The 25185-nt window shown below is 60.0% G+C and overlaps 3 protein-coding genes across 3 annotated transcripts; all 3 read right to left on the reverse strand.

Moving 5' to 3' along the window:
* Nucleotides 1-13028: 13028 nt before the first annotated feature.
* Nucleotides 13029-17925, reverse strand: LOC129127845 (uncharacterized). Its single transcript, XM_054644729.2, has 13 exons — nt 17850-17925; nt 16706-16855; nt 16350-16493; nt 15950-16090; nt 15507-15641; nt 15265-15408; nt 15012-15155; nt 14654-14803; nt 14416-14562; nt 14214-14333; nt 13551-13685; nt 13331-13465; nt 13029-13039 (listed from the first exon to the last, which is right to left on the reverse strand). Exons 1-13 carry the CDS (start codon nt 17923-17925, stop codon nt 13029-13031), a joined length of 1632 nt encoding a protein of 543 aa, XP_054500704.2.
* A 1239-nt stretch (nt 17926-19164) lies between these two features.
* On the reverse strand, nt 19165-20900 carry LOC129127844 (WAP four-disulfide core domain protein 2). Its single transcript, XM_077187532.1, has 4 exons — nt 20723-20900; nt 20433-20576; nt 19675-19833; nt 19165-19175 (listed from the first exon to the last, which is right to left on the reverse strand). Exons 1-4 carry the CDS (start codon nt 20898-20900, stop codon nt 19165-19167), a joined length of 492 nt encoding a protein of 163 aa, XP_077043647.1.
* Nucleotides 20901-22554: 1654 nt separating this feature from the next.
* LOC129127843 (WAP four-disulfide core domain protein 2-like) lies at nt 22555-24624 on the reverse strand. Its single transcript, XM_077187485.1, has 4 exons — nt 24378-24624; nt 23982-24116; nt 22806-22958; nt 22555-22712 (listed from the first exon to the last, which is right to left on the reverse strand). The coding sequence occupies exons 1-3, from the start codon at nt 24463-24465 to the stop codon at nt 22807-22809; spliced, it is 375 nt and encodes a 124-aa protein (XP_077043600.1). The 5' UTR covers nt 24466-24624; the 3' UTR covers nt 22555-22712; nt 22806.
* Between the last annotated feature and the right edge of the window lie 561 nt (nt 24625-25185).

Genomic DNA, 25185 nt, shown 5'->3' on the forward strand with positions numbered 1-25185 from the left:
TGTAGTTTTCCAGATAATCTCACCCCGTGCTGTGGTCAAAGAGAAGCTTTTCTGTTGAATCAGCTCGATAACAGTTTGCACTGATAAACCATTTATTATTTTTCTGGTAACATTCTTCCTCATTCTAAGATGATTCGGTGGGAGAAACCAAGCACAGGGGATTTGCCAGAGCTCAGTGTGGGTCTCACTGCAGAGCAGGGGTGTGCTCCAGCAGCCATCTCCAAGCTGTCCCTGTCCTCTGTGCCAGTGGGGCAGCCCTGAGCCCTGCTGCGGGGGAAAGTGGCATCTCCTTCCCACCAGCTTTGCCAGATGCTCAGGCTTGTTTCATTTGTTTCAAGGCATGAGTGCACATGGCACTTGGAGCCATGATCTAATTGACAGGGTGGTGATCAGTCAAAGGTTGGATTCGATGGTCTCAGAGGTCTTTTCCAAACTAAACCATTCTGTGTTTCTGTGACCAGTGCCTGGGGGCTGTGTTGGTGCCTCCAGAGGATGTTGTGCTGGTGTTTCAGCACCTGTCACTGCAGCCTGTGGCTGTTTCCCCTCAGTGTGACTCTCCTGCTGTAGCTGTCGGCTCAGCAGTGACCACACTGGGCTCCCATGGAAGCCTGGAAGAAGACTTAAATCTCAATGACGGAGTTGCTGTTTTTGCAGGGAGAAGGATGTCTATTCAAGAGTGTGTCAGAGCAACATCTCTCAGAGATCACCTAAATCTAACTGATGTGGTGCCTTATTTGGGTCTCCTCCAGGCCCTGGTTTCTAATGGTAATTTTTCCATGGATCTGTGTGGTAGGTACATGTCTGCCAGACACGAACACCTGGTTCACAGCTGAGGTTACCCATGTTCCTGCTTGATTCTCAGGGAGACTTTGGACGAGTCCCTCTGACCCTCAGTATCCTTGGGTGTTTATTTCATCAGAGCAATTTGCTTGTCAGACATTCTCCTCCATTAGCTCCCTAAATGTTATCCAGGATTATGGTCTGCTAAACCAGAAATGTGCCAGAATTATGATGTTGCTCCCAAAAGGAGGCACCGCCAGGGAAGCATGGGGACAGCAGCAGCGCTGAGCTCTCTGTCATGGCATTCCTGAGGTCGGAAGGAGCCCTGCCATCCCTCAGGTTGTTCCAGATGGTTCTCCAGGTGCGTGGAAGGGAGCTGGAGCTGCTGACACGGGCTGGCCAGCGGTGCCTGCCCCGGGGTGCCCAACTCAGGGGTGATTAACAGCCACAGGAACCCGTGATAAGCACCGGGCCAGCGGGTTCTGCCAGGCAGCTGCAGGTGTGGAGCACCACATCTCCATGGACATGGGTGGCTCGGGGAGGAATTGCATCCACCTTGAGTCACAGCAGGAGGAGAAGGATCAACCTGTACTTAAAGCATTTTTCTTGCCATGAGCCCTCTTCCCACACAGATCAGTGGAGGTTTGTGCAGAGCTGTGCTCCTTCCCTTGCGCTGGCCCTGCATTGTCTTGATGTGATGTTGGTGGAAAGCTCTTTGAGCATGACTTTGCTTTTCCAGCCCTCCTGTCAAGTGCCAGGTTAGAGTTGTAGTAATAACATCAATCTCAAACCAATTAATTTCACTCACCCCACAGCTGCAAATTTAAACTTTGTCTATTATCCAGAAACTCCAACCCATTTGTTCTTGGTGCTGATGTGCCCTGGGGAGACCAGTCCTTAAGTTCTCCTACCCTATTCATTGCACATTGCTTTGTGTGTAATTCAGAAAGAAATAATTAAATAGAGAACGAAAAAAATTGGAAAATTAGATTCCAACTTGCACTCCTGGGTGACTGGAGAATAACTTGGTTTAAATGGGTTAGCACTCACAGAATTGGATCTTAGTTAAGCTTAATCTGCTGTCTCAAACATCTTAATATGTCTTTACCCTGAGACCACCTGCAGAGGAAAGGGGAGGCAGTGTGGCAGTGCATCTAATTTTCATTTACTCTGACTGTGGGTCTCTGGTGAAGGCCAGCAGTGTGGCTGGCAGTTTGCAGACAGGTTCCTGTGCTCTCCTCAGCTTGGGTGAGCTCTTGTGCTTGAAGACCCCTTTTCCTCCAGAGAGGTCTATTTTAGTGCAGCACTGTTTCATTGGAGCAGATATTCATTGGACAGTACCTAATTTGGTGTTGGTGCATACAGTAACTGTGCATTCCCATTGCAAATTCATGTGGTTATTGAATGCTTGTGTGTAAATTAATAGGGCTCTCATGCATGGACACTAAATCCTGCAATTCGTGTTCAGGAGTTCCCAAAAGCTGCATGGAGGCCACGTTGATGGGGTCTGGTTGGTCTGGGGGAAAGACACACTGAGCTCTGACTTTGCCCAGGGTGTGCTGATCTGCGTGGGTGTCCTGTGATAAGGGGGGTCCTGGGGAGGACCATGGGTCTGGGGGACAGCATTAACTTGCTCAGGAGATCTGAGCTCGTTTGTGTGCCTGAACCTGGCAACTGACAGTAGGAACTCTGAAAGAGCTGGAGCACTCTGCTTGGGAATGGGATGGTTCAGAGACAGGTGCTCAAATGAAGCCTTGAATATTTGACCTACAAAAATCTGCAAAGAATCTCCACATGTGAAACAGGAACCTTGAATGAAGGGCATTTTGCATGTGGAAGGAGAGAGCTCCTGGTGCTGCTGCCAGGTGCTTTTGCCCTGATCCTGTTCCATCTGGGATGGCAGGGCCAGGACAGGCTCCTGCCTGCAGCAGAGCCCAGCACTGGGGCAGAGCCTGGTGCTGGGGTCACTGCTGCTGCTAAAGGTCATCGTGGAGATTCCTGTTGAGAGCAGCAGTGAAGAATCTGCCTCTGTGCACTCCTGGTTCCCCCTTCTGTCCATCAGTCCTTGTGCTGTCCTCCTTGGAGTGCAGCCAGGTCTGGATCCTGCTCCTGCCTTGGCTGAGGGTGGAGCTGCAGTGGCTCTTCGGTAAACAGAATTAGAGGGAAATGTGGGAGGTTCCTGAAGTCACCTGTGGCCTGCCTCCTCCCATTCCTGCACCCGGGCTGCCTGCAAGCCCCTTTAAATTGCAGGTTGGCAGAGCCCTGGACACATACTTCATCAGCATGGCACCAAGCATCCTCCTGCTGGGGCTCCTCACCCTGTGGGTGCAGCTGCAGGCAGCACCCATTGCAGGCAAGTACGGGTGGGTGGGAGGAATATTTAAGAATGTTTTTTCCTTATTTTCATAGAATCACAGGTGTTTTGCAGGTGCTGGCGGGTGCCAGGTTGCTGCCTTGTGAGGGCAAGGAAGGGCATGGGGGGAGTGGGGTGGGATGAACCCAGGCCATGTGGCACCTCTGTGGCACAGTGCACCCCTCCTTGACTCCCCAGCCATGGGTGGCTGCTGGCCCCAGGGCAGAGGTGCCCAGGAGAGACCCTCAGGCACCAGCCCCACCGTGACGCTGCCATGAGCTGGGAGGCACCAGCATGGGGAGTTACCTCAGCCTTGAGGGCAGCAGGGGCCAGGCAGAGCCCTGGAAACCCAGCAGGAAAAGCAGCAGAGGAGAAGACAGCTCAGCATTGTGGTTAACTGGGCTGCTGGGTGGGAGCATGGGTGGAAGGGCAGCGTGCTGGGGCTGATGCTGCTGCTTTCTGCTCTCCTGCAGAGTTCCATGGAGTAGCTCCAGCTGGGTGGCCACCACCAGGGCAGCTGGGAAGCACCCTGAGCCTTGAGCCTGGGAGAGAGCCCAGCACGGTGCCTGACAATGACAAAAACAGCTCCAATAGAAATGAAATGGGTGACTCCAGTAGCCATGAAACTGGTGAGTCCAATAGCAGTGAAACTGGTGATGATGGCAATAAAAATCAGCTTTGTGATTGCAATGATCATGATCATGGTGGCAACAACAGTAATGGTGATGATCATCATCATCATCATGGTGTCAACAGTGACAATTCCAATGGCAAAGAAGATGGTGATGATGGTGATAAAAACGACCTTTTTAATGGCAAGGACAACGACAGTGGTAATGGTGACAATGACAGTGGTGATGGTGTCAACAGTGACAATTCCAAGAGCAATGAAGATGGTGATGATGGTGTTAAAAATGACCTTTCTGATGGCAAGGACAATGACAGTGATGATGGTGATGATGATGGTGATGATCTCATCAATGATGAAAATTCCAATAGCAATGAAGTCGATGATGATGGCATCAGTGATGAAAATTCCAGTAGCAATGAAGATGGTGATGATGACATCTACAGTGACAGTTCCAATAGCAGTGAAGATGATGACTCCAATTACAATGAATATGATCACCCCAATAGCAATGAAAATGATTCTGATTATGGGGGGTGGAGATTTTAGATTGTAAGGAGGTAATTGCCCTGGGATCAGAGATTTTTGGCTTCCTCTTTTGTGGCATCCAGCTCAGGCTACCAGATTTCATGCTTGATCTGTGCCAATAAATGTATCTTATCTAGTGAACATGAGAGCTTAGTGTCAAAAATTTCTTTAACAGTTTGGCAGCAAGTGAACAAGTGGGGGCACTTGTTCACTTGCCCCTTTTCTTCCAAGCACCAGATATCCAAATTTGCAGCAGTGGATGGTTTCACCCAGGAGCTCTGGAGTAAGGAAGTGTCAAATCTCTAAAGGAGGTTCAAGTCCTGCCTTCTACAAGCTTGAGTTTTGTGGGTTTTGGGAAAGATGAGCTATGTACCTGGTATAAAGAAGGGGCTGCCCTTAGCTGAGGCACTACAGAACAGGGATAAGATAGCTGGCACTACTAAATGATCTCTAAAATTCACAGTGATATTATGCCAGGAGGAATGGCCATATATGACTTGATATGCTGGGCCAAAACCTGCAGAAGTGTGGCCCACACAGGGGGTTTCAAAGAGATTGTTTTGATTTGCCTTCAGCATAGATTACAGGACTGGTACACAGGGCAGATTGATATGGATGGGATAACTGAGCTTGGGAAAAGCAGCATCCCAGGAGTGGGGTTGGTGCATGATATCCTGAGGTAAATTCTAGCCCAGACCCTGCTCCTCCCTGTGTGCCCACTGAAAAGGATTTTCCACTGTCTGTTCCTGTTGCTTTGCTTTCTGTGCTCACTGCTACTGCTACTTCACCTGCAACTGCCCCAATCCAATCTGGACAAATTATGTGAGTCCTGTTATCAATGTGCAGCCAGCAATTGTTTTAATTTCTATCCATTGACCCTGGATTACAGGAGATTTAGTGCTGTGGGCTACTGACATGCCAAGGCTGAGGGAAGATGCAGAGCAACGTGCTTAATGATTTTCTTTCAAATTTGTACTCCACATGATGAAAACTGGCAGGATTGGAAAGCTGTGGAAGAAAAGCTAAAGGTGGCCAGGGACTGTATAAAAGATGAAAAGAGCAAAGGAGTTTTTTGTAAGATATTAGGCACCTGCACAGAAGCTGCCTATTAGGACAGGAAAAACTATAACAGAGAGAAACAAGATCTGAGAGAGAACTAGAAGGTTGCAAAGAAGCTGTATTATTGTCTTTGAAAATTGAGAAGCTGCATAAACAGGAAGAAAAGCTACAGGAAGAAAAGGAAAAAAAATAAAACTCAGAAGAAAAGACTGAAGTTATATTTATGTGGACTCCCTGTCCTCTGACATTGTATAGATTAGAAAACTAACTTTTATCCCCTGAAGAATGAGATTGGAAACATTTGGGGTAGCCCTGACCATAGTGAACCTGGAGAAGATTGTTCTTTGTTTCCTTCAAATCCCCCTGAATATGAAACCAGACTCATTAGAGAAACAGAAGAAACCAGTGGACCTTAGGATAGAGTGGGAAATTATACTCCAAACCAGCCCCATTTGATTTGATTTAGATGACTGATCTGCAAGAGCCCTATGGCTGTAAGCCAGGCCAGACTGAAATCTGGCAATTGAAGTCCTATTAAGGCAGACAAAATAATGGTCCAGACATTCTCATGCTATTGGAGAAAAATTAATGCAATTTTTAACAGACAAAGGAGCACGAGATTCAATTTTAACAGAATGTTGTTGGGTGTTTATCCTGTTCAGCAAAGAGTTAAAGTTACTGGAGTAAACAGAACAAGTGCCAAAAGCCAAACCACCCAGGTTAATTCACAGCCCCTGGGCAAGAACATGTGCTGGCACGAAGTGTATGTCAGCCACTTGCTTTGCACTTAGAGATCATAGTGAAACATTTGGGTTTTGGTGTTCTGAAAGGCCAAACCTGGTGTCTGCTGTCCAGCAGGGTATGGCCCTGTGGCTCAAATGCCAGCCCTAGCCCTGAATTCAGGAGGCTGCAGTGTGTGCTCTGTGCAGCACCTGCACTCCCTGATTGGACAATCACTAATGTACCACAATACTCAGCTTCTGCTGCAGCACCAAGTGGGATTTCTGCAGCCACACACCCATGGATGGCAGTACTGGATATGAAAAATGTGTGCTTTGTAGCCCCCTTATTAGAGGAGGAAACAAAAATTGGCATTTCCTTGAGAAGGGACAATATACCTTTAACAAACTCCCACTGGAGTGTAAACCTTTGCTAATTGTTTATAGTAATTCCCCTGGCAAGAAACCAAATTAAGGGAAAGAAGATCTGGGAGAGATCTGTGCTGGGGGAGAAGCCTGAGGAGGGAAAGAATCCTGGATCTGACCATGGACCTGACAGGGAGGCAGATGATGGCAATGATGATGATGAAAACAGTGATGATGACTGTGGTGATCATGACTGCTGAAAATTTTCTATTATTTGAAAGTAGCTGAGTGCTTGTTTGATATCAGGAGCTGGACCTGTTAGGTGCAAGTTGAACTTTATCTGAACCATAGTGGGTGTGTTGTGTAGGTAAAAGAGAGTAGTGAAACCCAGGGCTGACAATCTGAACATTATACTAGAATAGATGAAGCTGGAGCTTAAATATGACTTAGAATAGCTGGAGTGGGCAGCCCATAGATCATGGTGTATGAACTGTAACAACCACATTGTAACATGGACCACAGATCTGAGTGAAACCCCACCAAAACTGACCTGTTTTGATAACAAAACAGTGAGATAATGAAGAGTGAGATGACCCCAGAGCCTAACGAGAGTCTTGATCTGGACTGTCACATGAGGGATGGGGACTTTACACTCTAAGGGTATAATTACCCAGAGATTTCTTTGTTGGGGGTCCTCCTTTTGAGACTGCAGCTCCAGCTACCAGATTTCATGATTGATCTGTGCCAATAAATCTATCTGATGGAGATGAGAGCCTGGTGTCAAGACTTTCTTTAACACTGATGATGGTTACAGTGGTGGTGCTGGTGACAGTGATTACTCTTGTTGACTGATGCCAGAAGGTTACAAGGAACATGTGAGGTGAGGAGGGTCCACAGAGTGTGGGTGCAGGGGCCTCTTCCTCTGCCTCACTCTACCAGGGCTGGTCCTGGGCACCAGTGGTGTTTTGGGCAGGACCTTCTCTTTCCTGATAAATCCCCCACAGTGGATTTATCAGTGGCCACTGGCTGGGTGTGACAAGGGGTCCTTGGTCAGTGCCTGGCACAGCCAGGTCCTTGTGGCTGCCCCAGCCCTGTCCCTGCACAGGGACCCTCTGGTGCTGCTCCTGCTCAGGGTGGGCTCAGCAGGGCCCTCTACACAGCAAAATGCTTCTGTTCCCTGTGTGAGACCCCCAGAGACAGCCCCAGGCACGCTCCCACCCAGGACCCACAGAGCATCTCTGGACCAGAGGAAACCTCCCCATAGGGTCTGTGGCTCCCTGAGGCTCCCCAAGCATCCTCCCAAAGCTTGAGCAGGGACCCCATCCCTCCCACAGGGACTGAAGGTCTCTCAGAAGCTGGTGGAGGCTCACCAGGAGACAGATGCAGCAGGAGCCAGACATTGTTCATCACAGACGGGGTTTACTGGGGTAGGGGGCACAGAGACCCCTATGGCAAGCACAGAGCTGAGGGTGCTGAGGTGGGACTGGGAGGCTGGGTGATTATCCAGCAGCTGATGGAGCCCTCCATGGCTGGCTGTCCCGCTGTCCAGCTGTTGTCTGTCTGTCTGGTGTGGGTTGCTGCACAGACTGGGTCCTTGGTCCGGGTCCTGGTGGGGGCTAGGTGAATTCTGGGAAAGACAAGAATCTGTGTTCAGGCCCTCACTGTGCAGCACGACTGGGCACATCTGTCAGCCCCACAGTGGGACCCTGAGGGTGAGGGCTCCAGAGACCCCAGACAGCTCTCCCAGGGAGCTGTGAGGGGTTTGGTGATCATTTCTGCAGCATGCAAAGATATAGGGGAGACAGCACAGGTGGGATGCTGCACTCCCAGCCATGGTCACAGTGGTCTCTGTGCCCTTGGCTGCACATCCTCCTGCAGCCAAGTGGTTCCACTGGCTCCTGCATCCACCTGTGCCCACCTATGCCCCCCTGTGCCCCCCTGTGCTCACCTGGGGAGACCAGCCGGGCCCAGAGGCAGCAGAGCCCCAGGAGCAGGAGCAGGGACAGCAGCCTCATGGCGTGGATGGGCAGTGTGGGGGCTGCCTCCCTGGGCACAGGCAGGGATTTAAATCCTCCTGGGGCACAAGGTTGGTGCCCATGACCTGGCCCATGCCCCAGCACCTGACACGCTCCATCCGAGCGTGAACCCTCCCGTCCCCCGCCTCCCTCCCGCGGGCAGCTGGGCTGGACGAGCCTCGGGGGAGGCAGGAAGGTGCAGCTGCCTGTGCTGGGCTCCGTGCAGCCCCAGGTGAGCCCCGCTGTGCCACAAGGCAAGAGCAGCCAGTGCCACTCCGCTTGCAGGAGACAGGAGGGGGGCAGGCAGCAGCAAAGGGCCGGGGGACCCTGCTCGGGGCTGGCCCGCTGAAACAGTGCAGGAGCTCCCCGGGCCGGGCGCTGTGGAGCAGCCCGTGGTGCCCTGGCAGCTCTCCGGGCATTGTTCTGCCTCCGGGAACAATCGCTGGTTCCCGAGGGACGTCCTGTGATCGGACACGGTCCACAGCCCCACGCTGCCACCGGCCCCTGAGCCCTGCGTCTCCTGGCCAGGCACTGCCCAGCTGGCCCAACACCTGGGCACAGGAAAGCTCCAGGGCCACCGGCTCCTGCTGCTGGGGACAGGGATGGGGGCTCTGCATGGCACCGCAGGGCTGCAGCAGCGGGTCCGGGTGCTCAGATTCCCGTCACACGGGGCTCAGGCTGCCTCTGCCCCTTCCATGGCCTCAATGGACGCTGCGAGGTGTGGCAAGGACAGCACCGGAGCTGCCGGGGCTTTCCCTGACAGAGCCTTCCGGGAGTGCCCGTCCCTGGGAGAGGCAGGAGGGTGCACTCTGCACGTGTGTGAGTGTGTGTGCACACGTGGCAGCCAGGTGTGGACACGTGTGCTCCTGCTCAGCCCCTGGGCTCCCTGGGCTCCTGCTCGGCCCCTCGGCTCCACTCTTGCCTGGCCAGGAACATCATCCCGGTGGCACAGGCTGCCCCTGTCCCTGTCCCTGTCCCTGCTGGGTGCCGCATTCCTGGGAGGTGCCGCATTCCTGGGTGTTCCCTGGGTACCCCGTCACTGCTTTCCCATAGAGGAGGTCTGGCTGGTGGCTCTGCCCTCCTGGCTGCACCCATCGCTTACCCTGTGGGTCCCTGGTGTCGGGGCAGGACAAGGGGGTACGGCACAGGTCCTGCTCTGGAAGTGGTTTTCTGTCATGTGAGACCTCAGCATCTACCTGGGAGCAGCCCCCCCTCATCTCTGGCACCGTCCCTGCATCCACCGTGGTGTGGATCCATCCATCCAGCCTGGCCATGCTGCCACTGCCGGTGCCGGGACCGGCGGGGCTGCTCTGGAAGACCCAATCCGTTCGTCCATGATCACCTGGCCGCTGCGATTCCCCGGGGAGACAGCAGGAAAAATTCAGCCCCGGTGGATTTTGGCGCTGTGGCCACCGAGGGTGGTCGCCGAGTCCCTGTGCAGGGGCGTCTTTCCCACTGCCCACCCTGACTCTGCACCTCCGGCACGTCCCTCCGGCTTTGCTCCCATCCCTGCTCAGGGCTGGTCACGTCACCGTGTCCCGAGCCGGGGACACTGCCACGACCTCATCCTGGGGCTTCGCAGGACGGGCAGGAAAAGCTGCGGTGGGCGGGGGGCGGCACCGCCCTCCCAACCCCACCCGACTCCGACTTTCCTGGCCCCTCCCCACGGGAGCTTTCCTGCCCTCCGCTTCCCCCTTGGGACAATAATTACGGCAGTAATTAGAATAACAATTATTCTTGCTGAATGGGAACATCTTGATGTGTTTCTGCCTCCTTTGGCGGGTTTCACCCCACGCCCACCCACGGCTACCGGCGGGAGCCTCCCAGCCCAGCGCCCGGGGCCGTGTCCCAGCCCCGGGGGCCACCAAGGCACGATGCAGCCCCTGGACCCCCACCCTGCTGCCAGGAGCAGGGGTCTGCCGGCGGGCACAGGGCACGGCCCCGCTCTGCTGTTCCGCGGGAGGGCGCGGGTGAAGGGGACGGCCCCAAACCGAGAGAGGGTGATGAAGGAGGTGACAAAGGGACAGGGGGGGATGGATGGGAGCATCAGCGGGACCTGCCTTCCACAGGCACGATGGTAGGCAGCGAGGTGGTACCCATAGGCTCAGCCCTGAGCATGGGCCCGTCCTGCCCGGGATGCTCCCTGTCAGACGGGAGGGAGCATGGGGGAGAGCCATAAGGGATTCACCTCTGGCACAGCCTTTCCCCAGGACCTGCACGGGGAGAGCGGTGCTGCAGCGTGCTGTGCCCCAGCCCTTCCCTGGCTGATGGCTGCACCAGAGCTGGCAGCTTTCCATGCCCTGGCATGGCACTGTCACGATCCCTGGCAATGGAGAGGCCAGTGCCAACCTTCTCATGTCTGTCCCCAACACAGGCTTGTCCCCAGGCAGCTGCTGGTGCTGTCCCCAGCCCAGCCTGGTTGTGCTGCTGCCACCCAGCTGGGCTCCCTGAGGGCTGTGCTGGGACAGCTGTCCTGTCCTACCGGTCCCCCCAGCTCCAGGGCTGTGGCCAGGATGCCACCAGGAAGACCAGGCCCTGCCTAGGTGTGGCTCGTTACCTGCATGGCAGGTATGAGCTTGGTTTAGGCACCAGCCCTGCTCCCTCCGCCCCTCCTGCTCACCTTAAATCCCAGCCCACCACACCCGGGCCCAGACCCGGCCATCCAGGGCACCATGGAGCTGCCACCTGGCTGTCTTCTCCTCCTTGCTGCCCTGCTCCCCCTGGCCAGGCGCTCCAGCCCGGCCCCGCACGCAGCGGGACGAGAGGAGCTGGGGATGGGTGAGTGTGGCTGGGTCATGGCCTGGGAATGGGGGTGCTCTGGGGTGCCACTGCTGCCCAGTGCTTCCTGCTGCCCCATCTGCTGCCAGGTGCCCACAAGTGAGGGACTGTGGGAGCCTGGGGCACTGGGGGCTGCTGTGGCCCCTGCTGTGTCCTCTCAGCAGCCTCCTGGCCACTGTGTCCTGCAGCAAAGCCTGGCTACTGCTACCACATCCCAGAGGTGGAGGACCTGCTGGACAAGGACTGTGGCTCCTGCCACATGGGTGCCTCCTGCTCGCGCTGCACCAGCGATGCCGACTGCCACGGAGTCACCAAGTGCTGTCCCAGCAAGTGTGGCCACACATGCCAGGAGCCAGTGCTGGGTGAGGACTCAGTGGTGGTTGGGGCTCTGGAGTGGCAGCGTGGCACTCACAGGGGTGGGTGACAGGAGGGATGTTGGCTGACATGGGGTAGCAAACTGGGAAGGGAGGTCCCTGGGGTCTTCCTGGGTGTTCCTGAGCTCCTGATGGGTCTTGCAGACCCTGGGGGTCACCACACTGTGCTATGGGGAATCTGCTGGTGTGTGGGGCTGGGGGCAGGTGTGTGCAGAGCTGTGTGCTCTGGGCACCAAGGGTATGGCAGTAAAAGGGAACCAGAACTGTGCAGGGCTGTCTGAGGGCATGAGAGCACTGGGTGTGGTGATGTGTCCCCCCTGCCCTGGCTCAGCCTGTCCCCTTTGGATCCTGCAGACTTCTGCTACCTGCCCTCAGTCTGTGGGAACTGCAAGGCTCTGTTCCGCCGCTTCTTCTTCAACGCCTCCAGCCAGCAGTGTGAGGAGTTCATCTATGGCGGCTGCGGCGGCAACAGGAACAACTTTGAGACCAAGGGCGAGTGCTTCCAGGCCTGTTCCCATGTCAGTAACTAGCACTGTGCTGTGGGCCATGGGCCACAGGTGGCAGCTGCTCCTGGCCCCTCTCCTGATGCCCCAGCTCTCAGTTCCAGGTGCCTGGCAGTGCTGGCCTGGGAAGTGGGGGCTTCTGCACAGCCCCTGCTCGGGGGAAGCTGCTGCTCGTGGCCACATCCCTGACCCTACAGGGAGACCATGGGGCTGGTGGCAATGAGGGCTGTGGGCCTGGGTGGCCATGCTGGGGGCTGTGGCTTGCCTGGGAGGCTCACTGGCCTAAGGACAGGGATATGTGTCCATTCCAGCAAGGATGCCCCCTCCTAGGCCTGGTGCCTGAGCTGAGGAGCCTGTCCCTCCGCTTGGACTCTGACAATACAAGGACGGGTCCCTGGATGAGCACGTCTGGGTCTGGTCCTTCCTGCCTGTGCTGGCAGGAGCAGACAGTGCCTGTCCCTCTGGGCACTCCTCCCTCATGGGCACGGGGTGGCGGGTGCCTCCAGCAGCATGGCACGGCAGGGCTCACCCAGTCACCACCCTGCAGCTCCCATTGCCACAGACGGGCTCCCAGCCCAGCCTTCCAGCTGCTGACACGACCTGACTGGGAGCTGAAGCCACTGAATGACAGAGGAGGAACAGCTCCTGCCTTGATGGATGCCTGGGGTGGTGCCTGTGCCCGCCCTGCCCTGACCCTGGTCTGTGTCTGCACTGCTTCACTGATCCTGTGGCACCAACTCTGGCTGAACCTCCTGGCCCTGGAGGCTTCAGGTGATTTCAAGGCCACTCCAGGACCACACGGGGCAGCTGGGGCAAATCAAGCACACACTTTATTGCTGGATGTGGTGGGGAGGGGACAGGCCAGCTGGGGCTCATGACTGTCCCATGTCCCCTAATTTCCTGCTGCAGAGGAGCTGCTCTCCCATCACACAGCATCTGAAAAGGAGGATGTGCTTTTAGGGAGCAATGAGGCTGCAGGAGTGAGGTGGCACCAGTGGCCACGATTGCAGCCATGAGAGCTCCATCCCACTCTGCATCACTTCAGATCTCCTCGCCCTGCAAATGCATCTGCTGGGAGCAAAGCAATGGGGCAGCAGTGGGAACTGGCCTCACAGTGATGCTGAGCTGGGACCATGCTGAGGGCTGTGCCCTTCAAACAGGTCAGCTGGCACCCTGCATGACCTGGTGTTAGCCCTGGGGGTCTATGATGGCCACAGGCCTCCTTACCACCAGACACCCGCATGCAGACATGGCCACAGCCGTTGCTGCAGCACTTGTGGCCCCAGGGACATTCCTCATCCAGGCTGCACAGGTCCAGGCAGGTCCCACCACCCCCAGGCCTGGGGCACGCTCCAGCTCTGCCTGCAGGGCAGAACACCCTGCCATGGACCACCTGGCTGAGACACCCCACGTCTCCTGGGGCAGCACTGGGTCTGCTGTTCCTCACCTCCAGGAGTGTCCAGGCAGACGCGGCCGCAGGAGGTGCGAGTGCACCTCTGTCCCCAGGGACACTGAGAGTCGGCCTCACACTCATCTGAGCAGCGCTCAGCGCTGGGCTGGGGCACAGCCACAGTGTCCTGCTCTGTGGGCAGGGCAGCATGGTCACCTGGTGACTAAGCTGAGGCTGTGTGTGCTCATCACTCGCACAGAAAGAGGGGGAGGCATGGAAAGAAGGATGGGGGCAGATCGTATCTGTGGAGGGTGTGAGACCCCCACAGGTACAGCTGCCTTGGCAGAGCCAGCTCAGGGTTCCAGTGTGGTCATGGTGAGGGGTCCTCATTGGGGATGAAGGGCCAGGATGCCCTGGGGTGGGTGCCAAGGGGCCCTGGGCTCTGTCCCTGCTGGGCTGGGCAGTGTGAGGGGCTGACCTTGCAGAGAGGCTGGGGTGCAGACGTGGCCACAGCCGTTACTGCAGCACTTGTGGCCCCAGGGACACTGCTCGTCGAAGTCACACAGGTCCAGGCACGTGCCCCCCTCCCTGGGGATGGGGCACACTCCCACTCTGCCTGCAAGGTAATCACCCAGCTGGGGCACATCTGGCCTGGGCCACCTCACCACGGGGCACTCCAGGGCAGCCACACCTCTCCCAGAGGGCCTGGCTGGTTCTCACCTCCAGGGATGTCCATGCAGACGTGGCCACAGCCGATGCTGGTGCACCGCTGCCCCCGGGGACACTGAGAATCAGCCTGGCACTCCTCCACACACCGGCCATCAGCTTTGTCCCCGCTGTCTGCAGGGACACCACCGTGCTGTCACCTGGCTGCCCTTGGGGGGCTGGGGCCAGCTCCCCCCGAACAAGCTGTGCCTTCTACCTCTGGGCACGGCCACGCACTCCCGGCCGCAGCCGGTGTCACAGCACTTCTCCTCTCGCCGGCAGACGCTGTCATCCAGGCACTGCCTCCCGCGCCGGCCCCGCAGCTCCCAGCACGGCCCTGCCCGCGGGCACTGCCCGGGGTGCTCTGCCCGAGGAGGGCATGCGGGTGAGGGCAGAGGTCCTAGCCCCGCTGTCACATCGCTTCCCTGTGCTGGCGGCCGGGCAGCCGCGCTCACCTTGGGCAGGGCGGGTGCAGCGCATGGCGCAGCCGGAGAAGCAGCACTTCTCCTGCCGGGAGCAGTCCCTGTCGTGGCTGCAGGAGTCCATCTCCGTGCACGGCTCCGATGCGTGTTGTGGCCTCACCTTTGGGCACTCACCGGGTTTTTCTGAGAGGGGCAGGAAGAGACAGCAGGAGGAGGGACCACCCTGTATTGCAGGCACCTCCTTTTGTGCCGCCTCGGCTGTCCTGGCCCGGGGCTCTGAGTGCCTGCCCTGTGGCAGCGCCGTCCCACATCCTGTGCCCAGGAGCTTTGATCCCACCATTCCCGGTGGGATCCGGTCCCGGAATCACTGCTCTAGTGACCGTCTCCTCACCTGGTTCGGGGGCTGAGCACACGGAGCCACATCTGCTGCTGCTGCAGCACTTCTGAGCCCCCGGGCACTGCCAGTCCTTGGTGCAGGCGGTGCCACACGGGGCCAGCGGAGCCTCCTCAGCCAGCGGGCAGATTCCTGGTTTCTCTGCGGGCAGGAGGCAGCGGGGCTGGGAGTGCAAGCAGCAACAGCGGGTCTTCCCCACCCAGTGTCACAGTCCCTGGAGCTGGGGGACACCCCTGCCCGTATCTGGCACCTGGGGATGGGGGTAGGCAGACGGAGTCGCAGCCACGGAGGCAGCACTTCTCCTCTCGGGGGCACTCGCCGTCGTGCCGGCACCAGGCTCTGCAGTTGTAAGTGGGGAACAGCCCGGCACGGACCGGGCAGAATCCATCCTTCCCTGCAGGCATGGAGTGGGGTGGCTGCTTGGAGACACAGCCGTGGGGACCAGGGCACGTGGGGCTGTGGAGCCTTTGGGGCGGCTCGCAGCCCCCTCACCTTGGCTGCTTGCCCCACAGTGCCTGGTGCACAGCTGGTGACAGCACACGTGGAACGGGGGACAGTCCTCGTCCTTGAGGCATCCCCACTGGTGCTGCAGTGGCCTTTGGGTCACTGGGGCAGGGCTGGTGTCCTCTGCAGCGTGGAGCAGGATGAGAGCACGATGGTGGCCTCACCAGAGTTTGGTTGCACTGTCCCCTTCCCTCCCCACTCCAGGGCCCACCTGGGGGCTGTGCCGTGTGTCCCCACCCCAGACCTGGCAGAGCCCACCCTGGCAAGCATGGGGTGGGGGGTCCCGTTTGTGCCACAGCTCTGTGCTATGGTGGCTGCTGCCCCACGGCGTCATTCCCGGTCTCTGAGCCGTGTCCCCGCCCTCGCTGCCCATCCTGTCCCATGCTGTCCCAGGTGTCCCATGTGTCCCATGCTGTCCCGTCCTGCCTCACCGGCCGGCACTCCCGGCAGGCACTGGTGGCCGCAGCTGCTGTTGCAGCATTTCTGCGCGTCGGGGCAGTCGCTGTCACCTCGGCACCGCTCCCGGAATGGTCCTGGCTGCACCGTGGGGCCCTGGCTGGGCTTGAGCTGGTCTGACAGGGCAGAAGGGCTGTGACGATTCAGCATCCCCCACTGGCCGCCCTGCCTGCCCCGGGGGTCCCTGGTTCCTGTCATCACCCGCACATTCCTGGCGCCTGCGGCCACGTCCCGGTGTTGGGTTTTCCCGGCAGCTGCCGGGGCAGGGAAAGCAACGTGTGCTGCCCCAGGGGCCAGGGCGTCCGGGAGACAACCATGGCACACAGGGTCCCTGGGGTGAGCCAGGGCACCCAGCCGGCCCCGCCGGGTCCTTACCCTGCGCCGGCTCCAGGCAGGCAGAGCCGCAGCCCAGCGGGCAGCACTTCTGCGCTCCCAGGCAGTCCTTGTCCTCCAGGCAGGGGAAGGAGCAGGGGGCAATGAGCCCCTCGGGGGCTGCTGCCGGGCAGGCACCGGGCTTCTCTGCAGCGCCGAGGGGCCGAGAGGTGAGGCGGCACTGCAGTGTCCTAGGGCAGCACCAGGAAACCTGCCCCTGCCAGACCCCTGTGCCTCCCATCCACACATCCCAGCGGCGCTCAGGAGGCTGCTGGCAGCGCACAGGGAATGGGACAGGGAGAGGGGTGCCAGCTGCCCCGGGACAGAGGTGTGTCAGCGGCTGTCGCACGGTGCCGTACCTTCTGCCGGGGGGACGCAGCGGAGCCGGCACTCCCAGAGGCAGCACTTGAGCCCAGCGGGGCAGCTGGAGTCATTGGCACAGAGCGGGGACTCCAGGCGCAAGCAGCGCATGAAGTCCCGTGGACACCGCCCCGGTTTCTGGGAGTCCCCTGCGTTGGGATGGCAATGTCAGGACAGTGCCAGAGCCCCTCATCCTCCATCCCTGGGGAAGCAGGATGTGGATCTCTCTGCAGGGAGGGACTGCAGCCCAGGGGCTGGAGCTTCTCTGCATCATGGCCCGGGGCTGCTGGACCCCCACACCGAGACCTGCATGGCACAGCAGAGTGTGGCACGGTGTAGCATGGCATGTCATGGTGCGGGGTGGCACGGCCTGTGTGTGCCCTCACAAGTGCCACAAGGAGGGTCACTGGCCCTGTCAGGGTGAAGCCAGCACCAGCTGGAGGTCAGGATCTATTCCTGAGCATCCTGCTGCCGCGGACATCCCCACTGCAAGCAGCACGCTCCTCACTGCTGCCGTCTCCTCCTCTTCCTTCTCCTCCTCCTCCTCTCGGCACCCTGTGCTCCTCTTGGCCATGTTGGGAAACGTGGGGCAGCCCTGCCTCTGGTACAGGCGAGCTCCAGCTGGCGCCCGTGCCCGGCTCCTGCTGCCAGCTGGGGCTGTGGCGGAGCCGCCTCTGCCATCAGCCTGTCCGGGTGTTTGGGCTGCAAACAGACGCTGCTGGAGTTTCACTGCAAACAGCAGCTGCTCGCTTCAAACAAAGAGGCACCGGCCGTGCCTCGGTGTGGGCAGAGCCACACCACAGCTGGCACCACCGCCCTGGGCACTGTCCCACGGCGGGGGGGTGGCAGCAAGGGTCTGTGCCCGGGATGCAGCAGAGACCCTGCTGCACGTGGCACCGCTGGGAGCTGATGGTTGCTGTGCCCGTGGGGTGCAGGGGGTGCCCATGGGGCTGAGGGCATGCACACCTGCACCCTGGGGTGGGAGCCGGGTCCCCCAGGCAGCAGGGCTCCAGTGCAGGGGCTGCAGCCAGCTGGGACGTGGTCCCAGAGGGGACACGGCAGGGACACGGGGGCTGGGATGCAAGGAGCTGCTCCCAGGTTGCCTGTGCCTGGCAGCTGCTGGGTTTGACTCCTGGTACTCACCACCCTTCTCTGGTGTTACACTCGGCTCTGCCCTGAGGATGAGGAGGCCCAAGAGGAGGAAAACTGCTGGGCTCATGCTGCGGCTGGGGATGCTGTGCATGTCTGGAGCTGAGCTGGGGCTTGGTTTAAAGTCTGTGTCAGGGTGCCTGAAGTGGCAGGGCAGCTGAAGTTGAGCTGCCTGCTGTGGCAGGCTGCTGTGCTATGGGCAGGAGGGGCAGGAGGAGGGGCAGTTCCCAGAACCCACCGGCGCCCTGCCAGCCACCCCGCTTATCTCTGCCCAAGCCCTGCTTTGGGGTCATGGTGACCTGGGGGGCTGGGAAGGCCAGATGGGGTCAGGCACTTCTGCCCCTCATGTTGCACCACCCCATCCTTGCTGGAGCTGGCTGTCACTCCCTCTCTGGGTTTCTTTCCAGCCCCACTCACCCCTCTGCTCCCTGGAGTGGGGGCTGTGGATAGACCCCATGGCTTGGTCCTGGCATGGCCGTGGGAGCAGCATGAGGGCTTCTAACAGCTCTGCTGCCATGGTGCTGCTCTTCAGCCAAGGGCAGCTTCCATGCAGGGACTGCTTGGCATCCAGCACCATGAGTAAGCAGGTCCTGCCATGGCCCCTGGCACACGGGTGATGCTCCCTGCCCCCTCCTTGTCTGGGTGCTCCATCTGGCCTGACCCGTGACTGCTTTTCCCACTAGATTTTGAGACTCTGGGATGCAAATGAGCCTTTCCTTGGCACAAGGAATCTGAGGGAACTGGTTTTCCAGCCCATGACTGCTGAGGGGACATTATGCAGCCCCCAGGCCCAGCAGGATGGTTACCATGGAATGATCATGCCTGGAAATCACCTGCATGGAACTGGGACCCTCTCCCTGCCCTCGAGCAGTGCCTGCATGCAGGGATGGCTGCCTGCACCTCCCTGCCTGCACGAAGCCCAGGCTGCCAGCACCTCTGGGAACCAGAGAACAGAACAGGGATGGTGACCCAGAGCAGAGGTGCCTGTGGGATGGTTTATTGTGTCTCAGTGCTGTGGGGCAGAGGGGCCATTGTGGATGCAGGGTTGTGCCTCATGCAGGGTTGCTAGGATTCTTGGCCATGGGTGGTGCAGGCAGCATGCAGCCCTTAATGGCACAGCTGGGGGTGCCAGGGACCATGACCAGAAGCATCAGAGTCACTGCTGGTGCCATCCTGCCAGGGAACAGGGTCCAGCACAGGGAGAGGTGTGGGTGCACCAGCACCTCTGCTCAGCCCATGGGTGCAGTGGCAGTGGGGTGGAGGATGACCCTGAAATGGCAGCTCCTGGTGCAGCCCTTCCTGGCCATGGCTACGCTGTACCTGGAAGAGGGAAATTAGGTGGTCAGTGAGGATGCCTCAGTGCTCCTTCTCTGAGGGATGGGATGCCCTGTGGTGCTCCTGCCCTGGCCCCCTCTGTCCCCTCCAGGCTGGACCCAGGAGGTAGCAGGCTGGAGGGGACTGTACCCCACAGTGGGTGGATGCAGACCCAGCTGCAGCCCTGCAGGCAGCAGGGGGGACAGGGGGACAGTCCCTGTCCTGCAGGCACAGGAGGAGGCACTTGGCTGCCTGAGCACCCTCTGCTGCAGGAGGACAGAGACTTGGCCATGCTGGCACATGTGGAGAGAGAAAGGGGTGAGGGGCTCAGGGCACCCCTCCAGGGTGGGGGAGCTGCCCTGCCTGCAGGGGTGAGCTCCTCACTGAGCCCCTGCCCCACTGGACAGCAGCTCAGTCCCCAGCTTCCCATTGCCCCCCGAGGGTCACGGTGTCAGGTAGGCAGGGGGCACAGGGGTCTCGTCCCCACAGGGTGCCGGTGGCTTACCCTTGGTGGGTGGTTTGCAGATGTGGCCACAGCCAGTGGTGCAGCACTTGTCGTCCCCAGTGCAGTCACTGTCAGTGTCACACAGCTCCAGGCAGGGCCCCAAGGAGCCCCGCAGCACCGTGGGGCACACGCCAGGCTTCGCTGTGGCACGGTGGCTCCCTGGTGACAGGGAAGAGTGCAGCTGTGCCAGGATTCTGTCCCCAGTCCCACTCCTGGCATGGCCTTGGTCTCCATCCTGTCCCTGTCCTCCATCTTCCTTCCCCAAACACCATGATGACCTCAGTCACCAGCCTCACACCCGTACCAGTCTGACCCAGTGAGACCAGTCACAGCTCAGTATGGGATGCCAGCTGGTGACTAGAGTGGTGAAGGACAACCCTTGCTCTGGTTGCAGTCTGAGAAGGGTGCAGGAGGGAGGGTGAGGAAGGGGTTCAGCCTTTCACACACTCAGAGCCATCTCCCACCCATCACAGAGGAGCTGGGCATGGGGATCCCTTCCCACAGCACCCTGAGGGGCAGCTCTGAGGGCTGGGGCTGTGCCCAGGGCAGGTGTGTGGCACTGGGAGCTGCAGCCAGTGGCACACACTCCCTGGGGCCTGGATGGGTGCCACCAGCTGCACACCTGGCCAGGCACAGCCGCTGTACCTTGTCCACAATAGGGCTGGGCACACGCTGGGCTCTGCCAGGGGGGAGCTGGGCTAGCACCAGTGCAGTGGTGGGCTGGACGTGGGGATCAGAGAGGGCTAGCAGGGCTGTACCTGTGTCTGGAGGGGTGCAGGCCAGCCCACAGCCAGAGAAGCAGCATTTGTGCTCCCCAGGGCAGTCCCGGTCATCGGTGCAGCGGTTGGGGCAGGCAGCAGCTCTGCTCTGGGCACGCTTCCGTGGGCAGAGCCCAGGTTTGGCTGGAGGGAAGGCTCAGGGTTTGGCCTGCAGCCAGCCTGCCCCCACTGCCCACGACCCCTCTACAGTGCAATGGGGGCTGCAGACCCCTGGGGCTGCCCCAGGGCATTCTCAGACTGGCATGGGGGGGATCTCCAGGACACCTCACCTGGCTCAGCCAGCACGCAGCGGGTGCAGCAGCCGCGGGTGCAGCACTTCTCCCCCGAGTGGCATGTGGTGTCGTTGTGACATCTTGTCCCACAGCTTGGCCCGATGGCACTGCCAGCACGGGGGCAGTATCCCGGGCTCTCTGCAGAGGGAGATGCTCCATGCAGCCATGCAGCCATGTCCCAGGGAGCAGGGGCATGTCTTGCTCCAGGGGCACCAAGACAGACACCAGCCCACATCCCACCCATTGCCCGATCCTCACACTGCCATCCCTTGGAGTGAGCAGCAGTACCTGTGGTGGGCAGGAGGCAGGTCCAGACCTTCCCGATCTGGCAGCACTTCTCAGCACCAGGGCAGCCATGGTCGGAGAGGCAGTACAGCCTGGGGGGCCAGGGGGCTCCGCTCGCCCCCGCCGGGCACTTACCCACTTTGGGGGGGGCAGGAGGGGCAGTGGGGGTCCAGCGTTCCTGCAGGGCCCGGTGTGGGGACGCAGTGAAGGTGAGGGCAGTGCCCTGGTCCCTGGGGCTGTGCTGCTGGGCCAGGGTGAGCAGTGCCAGGAGCACCAGAAGAAGGGTGCGGTGGCCCAGCATTGCGCTGCAGTCAGTGTGCTTCTGGGCAATGGGCTGGGATTTAAACCCTGCTGGAGTGGGGGCTGGCCAAGCCAAGCTGCTCCTTCTCATGGCAGCACAGTTCTGGGACTGTGGGAGTGCTGGGCATGAACAATTCAGCTTGGGGGAGACTCCTGGGGCAGTGCTGGGCTCGTGGCCCATGGCTGACACATCTGCAGCTCCCTTTCCAGGTCACTGGTGACCTGTGAGCAGCTGTGCCAAGGGCTGACCAGCACTCCCAGAGCCACACCATTGAGAGCATGGGTGGGACACAGGAGCAGTGTCCTGTCCCAGTCTTCAGTGTCCACTGGCTCCCTCCTGGCCCACATGGAGCAGGGAGAGCTGCTGTGGAGCTGTGGTGCTGGCACAGCCTGCACCTGCACTGCAGAGAGAGGGGAACCAGCACCAGACCCTGGGCAGTGCTGGGCAAGGTGTGGGGCTCACTCAGTCCCAGGGGATAGCTCTGCCAAGGGCAGGGGCTTTGGGGGTGCCAGCCCCTCCCAGGCAGGAGGGACATGCTCTGATCCCAGGGGCTGAGAGCAGGAGCAGGCAGGTATGAAAGAAACAGGGCCCCTGGAGACCTGTGGAGAGCAGGAAATGCCAGGGGAAAGCAGGACAGGAACAGGAGCCCCCCAGATTCGAGCATGTGGGGAGGGATGTGGCAGGGGCAGGCATGGGACTGTGGCATGTGGGTTGCACTGCCAAAAGCTCCTTCAGGCTTCTGCTGTGGGCAAGGTGCCATGGCCAGGCTGGGAGGGCAGAGATAAGGAGGAGTCTGGGTGATGCTCCTGTATGAGCACACACTGCAGCTTGTTTGTCCCCTGGCCATTGCAGGGAGCAAAGAGCAGCTCTGCTCTGATGGGACACAGACAGAGCTGCACCTTGACAGTGCTCTGAGCATGGTGGAGGACCCAAGGTGGAGGAGCCAGTGTGCAGGGGCAGCTGGAGCCATGGACCCATGGGACAGCCCCAGGCAGGGCACGGGACCCTTGGAGGCATGACAGAGTCAATCAATGCTGCTGCTTGTGAGAAGCCCTTCCAGGCATCCCTGGCATGGGATGGAGAGGCAGCCATGGCTTGTGATGGAGAGGTGGCCACAGCATGGAACAAAGAGGTGGCCATGGTGTGGGATGGAGAGGTGGCCACAGCATGGAACAAAGAGGTGGCCACAGTGTGGGATGGAGAGGCAACCACAGCGTGTAAGGGAGAAGCTGCTTTATTGGTGAGAGTGCAGGGGTCTTGCCCTGAGCAGAGAACCCCAGGGAGAAAATTGAGGCTGAAGGCTCCAAGCCGGGGGGGTGGTGCAGGGCCACGGCCAGGGCATGAGGGATGGGCATCAGGCAGCAGCTTCCCTGTGGCTGGGCTGGCAGGAGGCGGCTGCACCTGCAAAGGAGCAGAGGCTGTGAGCAGGATGGGTGCATAGGCACCGTGCTGAGGTGCTGTGGGATCCCTGGGGCTGGAATGCACCCAACTGACCTCACTGGATGGGTGTCACACAGGAGACCTTGCCACAGCCATTCCTGCAACACTTCTGGATCCCGGAGCAGTTGGCATCGGTCTTGCACTGGTTGGAGCAGATGCCCAGCATGGGGATGCCCGGGTTGACAGGTGGGCAGGTGCCAGGCTTCTCTGAAAGGCAAAAGAACATGGCTGAGACCTGCTGGCCCTGGCATGAGGGGCAGGACCTACCCTGCAGCTCCCAAAGCTGTGGGCATGGTGCTGGCCCCTATCTGCCATGGAGGAGGGACCACCACGGTAGCCAGCATTTCCCCCATCCCACAGATCTGCTTGTTGGCACTCCTCGCCAGCTGGACCTGATGGGGACAGGTCAGGGAGGCCACACAGCATAGTGGTCCCCAACGGTCCCTGTGCCCAGTGTTCCCTCTCAGGGACACAGGGCTGGCACAGGATGAACAGCTGCAGCATGCAGACATGATGGAGGCCTTGGCCCTGCTGTCCTCTACAACTGCCATGGATGGCCCAGGCTGTTTGTTCATAGCATGGGGGCGCAGCCTAGGCCTCAGCCAGGATCACGGGCCCCCCAAACAGCCTTTGCCCAAGCAGTGTGGGGCCCCTGCCCCACTGTCCCACTGCCTGCCACTGGCACTGAGCTCTGGCTCTGCACCATGCTGCTGCCCTTCACTGTGGTGCAGCCAAGCCAGCACTGTCCTGCAGGCAGCCATGGAGGCACTGGAGCCTCCAGGTCACATCCATCTGTCTGCACCTGTGGATTCCAGCTCCTGCACCCATCTCCTTGGGTCGCTGTCCAGGACTGTTGTGGTGAGCAAAGAACGGTGCCCCCACATCCTGGGCTGGCAGCTGCCCACAAGGCTGAGCAGGCAACAAGGGCTGCAATGGGGAATGGCTCAGACCCCACCCTCCACCCAAGCCCCAGCATCATTTAGGGCTGTCCACTCAGTCCCTGCATCGCTGAGAGGAGGAAGGTGTGAGCGTGGCCCAGCAGGAGCACACCCCGAGTCTGCTGGGCTTCCATGCAGCCCCCAATCCTGCAGCTGAACACACATCGGGCACCCAGGCCTGTGGCCACCGCTGCGCCCTGGAGCACCCGTGCTGCTGGCTGGGACGGGCTGCTGGCTCGTGGCAGCGGCAGCGACCCTGGGCAGCACGGCCAGGAGCAGGAGGCAGTGTTACCGTCAGGCTTCTGGCAGGCCTTGCCGCAGGCTGCCGGGCAGCACTTGAGGGTGCTCTCGCAGTCGCCATCGGACTGGCACCCCACCGTGCAGTTCACCGCATCCGTCGCCGGGCTGGGGCACACGCCGGCTTTGGCTGCAAGGCAAAGGTGGGGCCGTGGGCAGGCGGGGGCGGCCGGCGCCGGGCAGGGCGAGGGCTGCGTCCCTTTCCGGGAGATGCTGCCCCGGCCCCAGGGCTGGGTCCAGGGATGCTGCCGAGCCCAACCGCGCCGGGCACGGGCCGGTGCTCGCCGCGGCCCCCACGCCGGCTGCCCTGGGGCTGCGAGGGAGGGATGGATGCTGGCCGCTCGCCGGGCGTGCCGTGACGAGCCATGCTGGGCCATGCGCTCATACTCACTGGTGTCATTCTGGGCGGATGCTGCCGACAGCTCTGCCCACAGAGCCAGGAGCCCCGCCAAGATGAGGACGCTGCGGGCCGCGGGCATGGTGCAGGAACCGGCTGCGCTGTGGCCGCCCGGCCGGCCTTTAAGCTCCTCCACAGGTGGGGCCGGCGGGCTCGGCCTTCCGGGTGGCTCCCAAGGGCCGGGCAGGGCCAGGCTCCCCCTTCGCGCTTGCACAACCCGAGTATCAGGTATCTGCTGCTGCTGGCTGCCGACCAGGGAGGGGGAGCCTCGAGGAGACTGGGCGGCCATGCTGAGAACTCGCCCGGCAGGAACAGCAGCCAAGCACCCCTGGCCACGGCCCCCGCACGCCGGACCCCAGGCAGGCAGCCCCGCGCCGAGCCCGCCGGGCCGCTGGGTCGCCATGGCCCTGCCCTCAGGGATCGGCCCCGGGGATGAAGTGGTACCGCTCGCCAGGAGCGGGGCATGACCCGTCCCTGCTCAGCTCACCCTGCACCGCCCCGGCCACGGGCGTGAGCTTGAATGGAGCCCCTGGCCTGGTTCGCTGATGGCCCGAGGCCGGGAGGAGCCAGCAGTGCACACAGGGTTATGGCTCAGCTCTGCTGCTGCTCACCCAGCTCCTGCGCCTGTTCCAGTCACTGTTCTCCTCCAGCTCTTGCTCCTCAAGTGAAGGGTGCTCCAGGCTCCCTGTACCTTGGGCAGGTGCCTGCCCTGGGGCTGCCCTGCACATGGCTGTTCCCTCAGCTACAGGAGCTCCTGCCCAGCTCCAGCCCTGTCCCATGGACCCTGCCATCCTCACAGCCT

The sequence above is a fragment of the Agelaius phoeniceus genome, chromosome 17 (assembly GCF_051311805.1).
Source record: "Agelaius phoeniceus isolate bAgePho1 chromosome 17, bAgePho1.hap1, whole genome shotgun sequence".
Lineage (NCBI taxonomy): Eukaryota > Metazoa > Chordata > Aves > Passeriformes > Icteridae > Agelaius > Agelaius phoeniceus.

Coding starts and splice junctions, on each gene's coding strand:
- LOC129127845 (XM_054644729.2), bottom strand. CDS start 17,925: ATGAGCCCAGCAGTTTTCCTCCTCTTGGGCCTCCTCATCCTCAGGGCA. Junction 16,856..17,849: donor TGTAACACCAGAGAAGGGTG/GTGAGTACCAGG, acceptor ATCCCAACGCAG/GGGACTCCCAGAAACCGGGG. Junction 13,686..14,213: donor CTGCATGGACATCCCTGGAG/GTGAGAACCAGC, acceptor CCCTGCCCACAG/AGCAGGACACTGTGGCTGTG.
- LOC129127844 (XM_077187532.1), bottom strand. CDS start 20,900: ATGGCTGCATGGCTGCATGGAGCATCTCCCTCTGCAGAGAGCCCGGGA. Junction 20,577..20,722: donor CTGCGTGCTGGCTGAGCCAG/GTGAGGTGTCCT, acceptor CCTTCCCTCCAG/CCAAACCTGGGCTCTGCCCA. Junction 19,834..20,432: donor CTGCACCCCTCCAGACACAG/GTACAGCCCTGC, acceptor CCCTGTCACCAG/GGAGCCACCGTGCCACAGCG.
- LOC129127843 (XM_077187485.1), bottom strand. CDS start 24,465: ATGCCCGCGGCCCGCAGCGTCCTCATCTTGGCGGGGCTCCTGGCTCTG. Junction 24,117..24,377: donor ATCCGCCCAGAATGACACCA/GTGAGTATGAGC, acceptor TTTGCCTTGCAG/CCAAAGCCGGCGTGTGCCCC. Junction 22,959..23,981: donor GGCCTGCCAGAAGCCTGACG/GTAACACTGCCT, acceptor TTTGCCTTTCAG/AGAAGCCTGGCACCTGCCCA.